General features: G+C 34.0%; 1 protein-coding gene across 1 annotated transcript; it reads right to left on the reverse strand.

The window, feature by feature from the left end:
* Window positions 1-1,150: 1,150 nt before the first annotated feature.
* On the reverse strand, window positions 1,151-6,355 carry LOC145671095 (deleted in lung and esophageal cancer protein 1-like). Its single transcript, XM_081739854.1, has one exon. The coding sequence runs from the start codon at window positions 6,283-6,285 to the stop codon at window positions 1,264-1,266; it is 5,022 nt and encodes a 1,673-aa protein (XP_081595980.1). The 5' UTR covers window positions 6,286-6,355; the 3' UTR covers window positions 1,151-1,263.
* Between the last annotated feature and the right edge of the window lie 6,272 nt (window positions 6,356-12,627).

Raw genomic sequence — 12,627 nt, forward strand, 5'->3', positions numbered from 1 at the left:
TCTATCATTTGCGAGCGTTAGGGGTAGAGATCAAATGTATTCTTGGGACGCTTAGTCGATTACAGAGAATCCCTCTTCGTAATCTATTACCGTCTTTGTTTTGTATTGTGATCAACGTAAAAGCAAGAAATGGTTGATTTCTAACACTTCCGGTTTGAATATCATCTCCATCAGCGAGGGTTGCCAACTTGCAGTTATTTTATCGGCAGAGCCGGAAATAATTTTGCTTCTGGTCATATATATGACTGGATTATATACTTTTTGTTTGGTACTATCAAATAAAAATTAAAATTATTTCTAGTAAGATATACAAAGGAAATTTACTTAAATAACTCCCGCTCCTGATGTCTTTTTGTCAGGTTCAACTACATATCACACACCAGGTGAAAGAGTGTTACAACTCAAAAAATGGAAATTTTGAGTTATCATCGCTCAAAAGGTAACAGAGAGAGAGAGAGAGAGAGAGAGAGAGAGAGAAGCGAGCTCTACTTTGTGATATTTTTTGCAGAAACTTAACTAAACAAATTAACTCCTGGATGGCAAGTCATGTTGCCACAAATGTGTAATTTTGACTTGTAAAAGTCTTCCACCGGGTTTGCGATGTTTCCCGGTTTGAAAATACAATTATTATTAATCTGTTTTGAGGATCTTTTTTTTAGGAGTATAATGAGTATATTAAGGTTAGTAGAAATTTAATAAAATTTTGAATGCTAAGTGTAGTTTCTAGTTTTTTTTCTTTCACTACACATATCTTTCGCCGTGTATTTATTATCCTCATAGTGAATTTAGAATTTTATATAATTTTGGTGGATTACATGTTTCAAGTGAATTTAGAATTTTATATAATTTTGGTGAATTACATGTTTCAAACTTTGTAACTTTAGGTCCGAAAGAGGACCCAATTTATAAGGAGGTGCCGGTAATTTTAAGTTCCAAAATTGGCAGCCTTAGCATCAACGAGCACGACTACTAACTTCTAACCTTGTACATCCTGATGAAATTGATGAAGATTCATCAAACAGTAGACGTGGACAAAGTAAATACATAAAGGAGTTTTGGTAAACCAGATTCCTTAAAAACAAATGAAACACATGAACTTAGATATAGTTACAGCTGCCGGTAACACACTAAAGTTAGTAATATATTAAAGTACTTAATTATTCCATTTACTTGATAAATAATGCCCACTTAATTAACATAGTATTTCATAAACATGTACAATATAGGAATGCTCATAAGGGCACTTGAAACAAGAAACTGTCGTCAGACACCTGAAACTAAGTACTTTGTGTTCCACGTTCCTACACCACTTAATGTCACTTCGAAAATATCTTCAACGTCGCCTAGAATATTTACAGTTCCGTGATATGTTTTGGCTTCTAGTGGCGTAAATTTCACTGTTAATACCACTATGTGCCCACTTTTGGTTGGTGGTTGCACAACACAGTCCTTGGGTTCGAGTTGAAAAACTGAATTTTCTGGCTGAAGATTTGCCTTGAATTTTGCACTGATTGTCGTCATATTTTTTACACTAATTGTTTCAATTTTTGTCGCCTGTAACACAACCAATCCAAAGGAAACATGAGTTTTGTTCGGTTTGAAAATCGGGAACTGTAAAGTTGCTTTTAGTGGAATAACTTTTTGTAGTTGCTCTTGTGCGATAATTAAATCTCTTGTCCACGTAACACACTTCTTTGTTTCCCTAATTACACAGCTCACAGAGTCAGAAACAGAACCATTTTCTCTGAGTATACTCAATGCTTCACTAATGCTACGTTTTCGTAACGTACACTCAACAAAAACTCTTCCAAACTCCCCTGGTCCTAAACAAATTTTATTTCCCACTATTGTCTCTTTCCTTTTTATTATATTTTTTATTCTGAACGGTTCAGATGTGTGTACGTTTACAGAAATAGGCGTACGATTAGTATTTTCCAATGGGAAAGTGCGAACATCACTTGCTGATTTGTTGGAGGAGTACAGAATATCATTTGTTGAGAAATTAAATTCTAATTGTTTCTCTGTTATATCGCCAGCTAATTGAACAACTTCTTGGATACTCACAACGTCACCTGTGACATTTAAAATTAAAGGCGGAATTTCATGACCATCTTTTCTGAGTGATCTTGGTGAAAAATATTTGTCTTTTTGGCTTATGTGTATGTAACCTACTACAGTACACTTAAATGTTGATGTTGGTTGGCCCTCTTTAAGTTGAACAGGATTAAATGTAATATTGAGAAAAGCGTCTCCTTTTGCAGGCACAAACGTTTTCATTTGATTCACCTCGAAAACTTCACATGATTGAAATCCATAGAAAGGAACAAGAGAAACTTTCAAACCATCAATGTTACTAGTTTCACCATCATTTTCAACTGGCACATCTAAAATTGCATTGAAAGCATACTGGGAATTATCACTTTCAAAAAAGCAATACCATATTATTGTTAAATTTACACTTCCATGGTTTACAATGCGTAAACTTCGAACTTCAGAAGTTCCTTGATATTGACGTGGACTAAATCTTAAAATTGCTGGCGATCCTGGTGTTTGACTGGTAACAAAATTGACCGGAATTCCTTCCACATCCGCCACAACGACAATGAAATGTGTTAACTCGTCTTCGATTTTACAAATGATTTCATCAACATATTGTCCCCAGGTATCAGCGTAAAACGACACGTCAATGGTAACTGTCTTATATGGAGAAATTTGACCTACTTTAGGTTCAATATGAAAAATCGCTCCAATTTCTTGATTGAGCTGGAAGGCAAGTTTGTTTCTTGGTTTATTATAAATTCTTAGGTTTACATCTTCTAATGTTTCCTCAATTGTTCTTGTACCGTAGATAGTCCTTAGAGATAGTTGGAATTGCGTTGGTATTGGCGTTTCATTTTTAATTGTGAAACTTTTCTTTACGACTTTATAAGCAGGAACTTTGTCAAAATTCAGACACATGAATTCATGTCTAACCCGGACATGACCTTCACTAGCTGGAGGATGAACCACTGCTTCCAAAGGATGATCTTTTAAAGTATAAAAATCAACTTGATGTTCTTCTCCGGCAAAATCTTCTCCTAAGATATTTTCAAGGTCCCAGGGAGCCACGGAAAAAGTATCAAGTTCTTTTACTGCGCTTGATTCTTTGGGCGTATATTGATAACTTCCAAGCGATTGTTTTGACAGTTTTTCCGTTTCTTCTTCATCAATTGATTGTGATGATATCTCTTGTTCCATCGAAACGTATTCGTCAGATATTTCGAAGTCAGTGTTAACTGAAGTAAACGAAATTGTGTCTGCAGAAATTTCCTCTATCTCAGCCAATAGAAACTCTGGATCAAATATGCTCTTACAAATTTCTACTTCTGTAGATATTACAGTTTTACTTTCGGGAAAATAATAAGACACACAAACACCTTCAATTTTACAGCTTAATGATAGGAAAAGTGGATTTGGTGCAATTTCAAGCAAACATGGTATATACAGTTCTTCAACATTGGACTTGAATTTCGGCATAATAGTAATTATAAGCTTTTGACACTCTCTACGTTGAATAGTTCCTTTTACAGGTTCTAAAGCAACGCTCATAGCATTCTTGTCCTTCCCAATGGAATCAATCCATTCGTAGGTTGTTTGTAACACTGATTGATTCTTTAAAATTACAGTGTATTGTTTTTCCACTCCTACGTACTGTGTACCCATGTCAAAAAAGGATGAACTTAAATGTAATTGAGGTACCTGTATATCTCCAATCACAAGTATAACTTCGCTGTTCTGTGATTTTTTTGCTGTGACAATAAGATAAGAAGAAAAAAGCCTATCCAGTTTTGTATTAAGTTCAACTTCAATATCCACCTTATCGCCCAAATTCGGCAAATAGCCTAAGGTCCTACTTAAAGTGGAGTCGTCTATTTCAACCAAGCGTTGAGATTGTAATTCTGGTTGTAATTCTTCTGCATCCCAAAGTGTAGATAATTCAGAACAGTTCTTAGTCATAAAATGTTTCTCGTGAGTTTCTTCAAGTTTGACCGTTCCAAAACTCAATGTATCCGGATATACTTTTAGTGTGGCTCCCTTTAATCTGAAATGAATCAATAATAATAAAATTTTTGACGTACCTTCAATATAACATCTTAATGTTCGCATAAATTCTTCTCTCGCGTCTCCTTTTATTTCTATTTCACAACCAGCATCTTCTCCAGGGGGAATTTTCCCAGCCAATGGATTTACGCTAATTGTAAAATGCTTCGAAGTTAAATTTTGCCAACGATACGATTGGTAGACGTTAGTTTTGTTACATATTTTCACATATCGTGATACTGGTGCCGCTATCTGTCCTTTGATATCAATTTTCCAAGGTTCAAGATAAATATTAAGAGGAACACATCGGACCAATATTTCAACTTCTTTACACAGGATATTGTAATATTGTGAGTCAATTGGATAGCTGTTTATTGTGCATGGGAGATTAACAAAAGATTTCCCATGGATTTTTTCTAGATAAAAAGAAATAATTAATCTGTACAACCCAGGTTCCCTCTTTCCCATGTTACATACAATACGAAATTCTTTTATACTGTATGGGTCTATTGAACCAAAAGATGGTATTATCTCCAAGAAACTCTCAGGTAAATGTCTGAAATTTAATGATTTATGAAGCGAAAGTGATGCATTTCGTGTTGTCCAATGGTAGGCAAGTTGTGCAAAGGTAGTGTTTTGAACAGAAAATGTTCTCTCAGTCACGTTTTGAAACAATACTTCTCCAAGGTCTAAATAATAGTCTGCTTCAAAATCATCTTCAACTTCAAAGGGAAGTACTTTTGAAATGTCTAAGAATTTTATGAAGTTCTCATTGTAACAGATTCCAATGCCTCTTAGTTGAATTGTTTTTGTACAGCAATTATCACAAACAATCACTACATTTAAGTAGTATTCTCCGAAAGTTTCTGGGTGAAATATAACGGTCAAAGTATTTGTGCTTTGTTCATGCAGTGGAAAATACGCTGGTGATATAGTAAAAACAGGAGTATCTACTTCATTTCGCGGCATTATTTTCTTGAATGATTGTGAATGCCACTCTGTTTCAGTAAACAAACAAAAACAACCTTCACCATCGATATTGTGTAAGTTAACATATATGAAAGCCGAATTCCCAGCCATACATTGTCCACAGTTTATGATTGCTGGGAACATCTCATTTGCTACCACATATGGTAGTAAATTTGTCCATGTTAATAGAATCGGTGCTCTTCGGCCTGCATGTAAAGGTATCTCAATATTTTTACCATTCATTACTTGGATAATGAGAGTATCGTTGTAATCATCAAGTGTATCAGGTATAAAAACAATTTCAACATCGAAGAAACTTCCTGCTGTTAGGAATTTAACCGCTTCCTCACCAGGTATAAACTTCACACTGAAGTTCGAAGTTAGTAATAGAGGGACTACACGGCATTTGGCTGGATTAACACCGTAGTTTTTGACACGTATAGTTTGAAAATAAGATTTCATGACTTCGTAATCCGTAAATATTATACTACTTGGTTCAGCTATTAGTCTGTGTTCCTCTACGAGTCCCTTTCTGTCTATTTGTTTATTTGTTTCGGTAATTTTAATTGTACGTTTAGTTCTCGAGATGGCCTTTGGAATCTTACTTGACTTTATTCGACTGTCTCTATATACACTAGCTGTAGAAAGTGATGTTTCCGATTTACTTTCATCAAAATATTGTGTTTTTAATTGAACTTTCGGACGAATTTCTTCGAAATCAGCAACTTCTCGTTTTGTAAATGGGAATAGGTTTATGTCGCTTAGCTCACGTTTTCGCTTTAACATGTGCATCTCGTCTTTTTTAAAATCAGTGCCCAGGTCATATTTTGGTGGTAAAAGGTCACTACTTTGCAGTAAATGATATTTTTTCACTAGTGCTGGATCTAAATCTTTAAATTGAGTGTGTTTTTTAAGTTTCAAGACCTCATACAGGAGCGGATCCTGCTTGTAATCGTCATCCCTACACATTTGATTAGCGTGAAGATACATGAGTTTATTCTCAACATCTGCAATTTCTCTGAGAGAATCCTTGTGATTTCTGTAGATTTCAACAAGGTCGATAACATGCTTCCGGAACTCAGGGTCAGAGTGAAAGGTAGACACAAACAAGTTTTCTGCAATGTGATCAGGTGGAACATCCTTTTCTAAAATATCTTGAAAACATTTTCTTATCTCACATGTAATGTCAGGAAGGGGAAGTAAACTTGATTTCGGAAGGAGAGGAAGAGGATCCATTTTATCAGTGATTTGATCTACTATCTCTCATAATAATACACACATTCATTAATATCAGCACTCATTACCATCTTCTTCTTATTCTTCACTATTATTAGTGTTCTTCTGATGCACCGGACACTGTTCCTATGTGCTACAATTGCGTTATTGAAATATTATGATTATATTCAAGTGAAGATCCACCATGAAAGAATATATAGACGATGGAAGTAATATATGTTGAATTTTAGTAATGTAATTTGTATTGCTTGTGGTGATATTGTATTTCGCGTTGTTGAGAGCACCCATGTCCAAATGGAGTTTGGAATCAGCACGAAGCCATACGTCACTGTTTCACCACCCATACTCTGCCCACTCCGCCCAATAGAATCGCAATGTTTTGAGCCAACAATCATGGCGGAAACGAAAGTAGCCAATCAGATGATGGCAGAAACAAGAGTAGCCAATCAGACGTGCCGATGCTCGGTTGTTTTTTGGCTTCATCGATTTAATAGGATGAAGATACATATGGGCAGATCCTCTATTTATAACATCCTTGTTTCATATATATATATTTCCAATTCTCTTCTTCTTCTTGACATTATTATCAGTGATAAAGAGGTGCCTCTGACTTAAAGTAGTCTTAGTAGGCTATGAGTAATAAGATTGTTCACAAATACCAAAAAAGTATTGCACAAGATTCCATTCTTAGTCTTAGTCTGTAGGAGGAATATTTCGGGTAATGCAAAGTGTTTTCTTCATCACAAAAGAGATTGGCAAAATGATTTTTTTAAACACTGCATTTGTCATAAAATTAAAATTTAAATTATAGTTTACAAGTATAATATACCTCCTGATATTTTTATCCAGATCTTGTAAAATTTATTAATTTTTAAATTTTTTAAATAAATTAATTCCGTTATGCAGGAGAAATTGAACATAATTTAGCTTGCCCTTCAATTGTTAGTTGCCATAATGTATTTGTAATAGAATGGACCCATAAAAAAATAATGATTTAACCCTTTTAAGATTTCCACATTTTGAAGTAAATTTTGAACTTTCACTTCAACAGCTTCCTTACTATTTATTGTAGGATTGTGGTTCGTAGCTCTTTTTTTTTTTTTTTTTTTTCCAGAATAGATCATATTTTTCAAAGGCACCACTCACTTTTCCTATTATACACCAGAAACGGGAAAATCGATCGAAATTTTTGTTGAAATATTTGTGCCCTTTCTAGCACAGGTCTGGGTTCAGGTAAAGATCTGAATTTTTTTTAAAAAAAAACGTCGTTATATACATAATACGGGTGCAAAATTTCATTCTTGTATGTTAAAAACTGAGATCGGGAAAAATTTTTGAAAGTCTGAAAGTGACCCATATATATATATATATATATATATATATATATATATATATATATATATATATATATATAACACTTCAAAATATACTGCATCATTCCTATTTGAGCTAGAGTCATGGTTCAAACGCCATTTTCTTTAGTATAATAAGTCCTTTTTAACGGTACCACTCACATGTCCGTATCGTACACTTGAACCAGAAAATTAGGGAAAAACCCGGAAGTATTTCTGAAAATCTCACCAAAACACTTTGCCCCTTGGCCCAGGCCTGTGTTGACGTAGCGATCTGATTTTTTTTCTAAAACTACGTTGTCATGTAAATAATATACAGTCAGTGAAACCTGTCAACTTGGCCACGAATGTTACTTGCTACTCTATAAGTTGGCCACACTGAAGCAATGCTTACCCTATGATGATAATAATAAATTTACCCGCTTATCTTGGCCACGAAAAATACAGTTTTGTTATTTTTCTTAACTCTTTCGAATTCCCATATGAGAGGCAGATGTTCTGTATTTGTGACTGGACACAAAGAAGCATAGATTCGCATGATTTGTTTTTGGAGGTCAATGGCCAGAATACTACCCTCATAAAAGGGTGGTGAAGGTAGATGTGAATAAGAAAAAGCACGTACAGGAATTCAGGAAATGGTTGTATGTATTTGTTTACCCTGTCTGTTTTGGTAAAACCATTAGCTATATCGGATCCTTTCATCAGTGGGAAGCTTTAGTAATTCCGGAAAATTCTCGAGGTTAAAGCTCAATTGTCATTTATTGGCACCTGACTGCATGTTAAAAGGTAGCGGAGGTTTTGAGATATGAATTCCCTCAAGATTTTCACAAAACATCTTTTGCTCCGAGGGAAACACTTCTAGCTCATTAACAAGAGGTAGTTAACTACAATATTAGAATGTGCATATCTGCCAAAAAGAATAAAGCAAATATGTCTAGAATGAACCACCATTTAGTAACAACTGAAAAGAAGTCATATAAATTGCATATGAATTTCTCAATTTATAACTTAGCTTTTCTTGTTTTCAATCTGAATAACTCAGTGTGCTATAATATCTATTTCAATAAACTGCATACTTACACTTCTATTTCATGGTTGTTTGTGTTATTGTGTTTTCAATCCGAATAATCCAATGTACCAGAATAGTTTTCAGGAAGAGAAAGGTATGCATATATATTAAACATACTATCAAAAGCGCCGATCCTGGGGGAACCGAGGGGGCCCGGGCACCCCAAAACTCATATGGCCCCTATTTTATTTATGAGTATACAATATTTGGTATAATTCGAGTGCAATTTGTCTTAAAATCTTCATATATATACCTTCTGCATCTAAATGCCCCCCCCCAATTTACAGAGAAATCGGCGCTCTTGCATACTATAGTAATATTTTCTAGAACTGTATATTTTTATGATTACTCTATATACATTATTTATAAGTAGCTGTCGTGGCACTGCTTATTAAAATTTTACAATCAAGTAATACTAAAAATCCTATTCTAAAAATACACAAATCACACTTATTTTCTGTAAGTTGGCCACCTGTCTAAGTTGGCCACTTTTCGATGGAACCGATGGTGGCCAACATAGACAGGTTTCACTGTATGTGCAAAATTTCAATCTTGTATCTTGAAAACAATGGGCGGAAAAAAATTTCGAAAATCTGAATTGATATATATAATAAAAATTTACTGCGTCATTACTGTTTTTCCTAGAGTCATAGTTCAAACATTATTTTCTTCAGTATAACGAGCCCTTTCTAACGGCACCACTCACATGTTCGTATCATATACCTGAACCGGAAAAAACGGGAAAATCCGGATTTTTTCTGAAAAAATCACCCCCTCGGAACACTCGCGCTTCTCGGACCCGACCCCGGTTTCACGTAGGATCTCAGAAAAATTTGAGAAATACCCAAAGGTATACACAAACCATATGCAAAATTTCAATCTGATATCTTGAAAACTAAAGACGTGAAAAATTTTTGAAATTTGCCTTAAGAAAAAAATAAAAAGTCACGCCCCTCTGCCGCCAAGTTGATCACCCGGTTCCGAAACGCATCTAGAATGTTATTGGTCAATCCTTGACTCGAATAGTAAAAAAAAAAAAAAAAAAAAAAAAAAAAAAAAAAAAAAAAAAAAAAAAACTTCAATACCTGTTATAGAACCTAAATAAGCAGTCAAAGACGATACTACACCATGGTAACAAGAGTTACCAAAATTCCTAAAATGGTTAATTTCCCGACAAATATTGATGTACATTGTTTAAGAATTATACATTCAAATGAAAAAATGGTTGAGAGTACCCATCCCCTTAGCGCACCAGCAATGATGGGTATCATTTCCTGGATTTCGAATAATTTGGTTGGTGACAGTGCAGTGCCAAATATTATTCTGTAATAAGTAATTATTAATTTCCTAGATCAATTAATAATATAATTCCTTCGCTTATGTGATTGAATTTCTATTTTGTCCCAGTAGAATTTGCCAGAACTGGATCTACTGTTCTGTTGCCATCGTGACAACTCGTTTAAGAAATGATGATCTACAATGTAATAATAATTTTGAAAAAAAGAATTTAAATAAAACTTGGTTTCCTATCTCGACAAGCACTCTTTGCTGCGGTATCAATAGTATCGCTATATTCTAATCATATGTGAGAATGCATAAAATAAAATTTAATTATATAGTTCCTATTTCTAAGAGCTTGAAAGATATGTTTAATGTTTAGAATAATCCATGTAATTTTTGCATTCCAATGAGTATTATTGAATTCCTAGAGAACTGAGAGAATGTGTACAAATATATTAAGGTGATTTGATGTTTGCTGCATAATAATAATGCCTGACGAATAGCAAAAGCTTCTACTTCAAAGGTCGTTAAGGACGATGGTAATTTATATTTCAGAGTTAAATTTCTATTTGGTATAAATATGGCAGCTTCCACTGAAGAGTCTGTGTATTTGTATGCATCAATATAAATTACAAGAGCATTAGATTGTAACCTTTGTAGTTGTTCTGACCAAATATATTTATATGCTTTATTTCTTAATTCCGTATTATCAATTTCAATGAAGTTTGGGAATATTTGCTTCAATATTAATCAGACTAGCGTAATATTGTCGAGAATAGCAAGGAAGCAAGTGGTACTTTATGAATGAAAAGTTGTAAGAATTAAATCCATTACATGCTTGAAAGATAAATGGATGGTTATTAGAATATGGTGGATGTTTTATATGAAATAGATTTTTATTGCATTAGATTTGTTAATTATTAAAGAATTATTACGACTCTTCCTTGTTAAAATGAAGTTTCCAGCCATTTTTTTCGTAATAGATACTTAGTGGAGGGGAATTAGTCTACTCTAAATGTGCTTATTTCGGATAGAATTTTGGTTGTGAAAAAATAATTTTAAGTAATTTATATTATTATTGTTTCCAATCGTATATAGAACTGGTTCAGATTACAAGAATAAAAAAGGTTTACAATAAATAAATTTAGCCACTACACATTATTCCAAAATAGTTAAAAGACTAAAAGGATTAAGATCATATCCTTTTGATGTTATGCACTGAAAAAAAAAAAAAAAACCTTGTAAACTTCCTCTGAAATTTACTGTAAATATTATTTCCAATTTAACATTTTATCAAGAAATAACGTTAAATATTTAATTTGGAATTCATTAAATAATGAGATATTGTTAATATTGAGTGTAGTGATTGGAAGAAATTTCCTTCGACAAATATCTTAAACTTAGTTTTCTTCCAATTCAATACTTTATTTTAAGTGGCATTTTATATAATTCCTATAAGTTCTTGCAACTACTGGTCAAACAAGTGATAAAAATTAAATGTTAACTACTACAAGAATAAATAACATGTACATAAACAGAACAATCCTAAAGCAAATCACATAGTAGAGATAACTTTATATACAAATCAATTTCTTCTTCTTCAAGCATGAGAAAATCAGATAACATAAAGAAAGGTGTTTTAAAGAAGAAAAATCTTCTCTAGCTCTTTACCTGGTGGTATGGTTCCTAATATAGAGGTTACATTACCTCTTTGCACTGCCATACGTATTCTCTGAATTAGGAAGGTGCTTGCTCTATCATCACCAGATAATTGAGTGATGCGCTTACCTATTTCCCTTATAAAGCTGAGACCTTCTTTGCCCCAGGATCCACTGGATTCAATGGCAATGGGCACAAATTGGTATTTCTCTGTTAGGTTACTGTATTTTCTTCTTTTTTCTGTTTCCTTTCGACTGGCTACATTGCCCGCTTGGAGTGAGGAGAAAGGAAGGTTGGAAGGGGCGAAAGTATCTGTGCATGTAAAATCCCAAATCAATGATTTGCCTCTCTTCCAAGGTATTAAGGTCATCCCATCTGGTCTTTTACCATCAGTTCTACTACATTCATTTGGCTCCCTTACTACACTCATTTGGCAGGTATAGCAATTTGAAAAAATAACTATATTCGGTAGCTCTTAAAGGAGGGGGACATTAAATAGGATTGGGTATTTTGTCCCATGTGGCGGCGATAATGTGAGAGTGAGATGAGTAATCCATATCGCAGTGGCAAGAATATATGTACGTGCTGCAACAGAAATATTGCGGGAAGCAGACGAAACAACTTTCCTCTTGACTAATCAGCAATCACTCGTGCGCGCAGTAGTAGAACACCGAGCTACGAGTTTTGTTTTTGAAGACTGCAAAGGACTATGAAATTCGCTTTAGGTATAATTTTGGATGATTAATTGCGGTGGACAACCCTGCTTCAGAAATTTACAGAAAACAAAAAATCGGTTGAAGTTCTACACCGCATTGTGGGTCTAACTTGAGATATAAACTCCATACTATTACTGAATTCCTATAAAGGATTATACACAGTGTCCTCACTTTTGGTAACATAGTCTGATGTTCTGCTCTCTAGAAGTTTTACAGTGGATTAGAAATTCCGGAACGCCATCCTATTAGAGTAGCATTTCGTATC

The sequence above is a fragment of the Thermobia domestica genome, chromosome 15 (assembly GCF_964235325.1).
Source record: "Thermobia domestica chromosome 15, izTheDome1.hap1.1, whole genome shotgun sequence".
NCBI lineage: Eukaryota > Metazoa > Arthropoda > Insecta > Zygentoma > Lepismatidae > Thermobia > Thermobia domestica.

What these genes read in the sequence shown, in the direction of transcription:
- LOC145671095 (XM_081739854.1), bottom strand. Translation starts at nt 6,285, where the DNA reads ATGGATCCTCTTCCTCTCCTTCCGAAATCAAGTTTACTTCCCCTTCCT.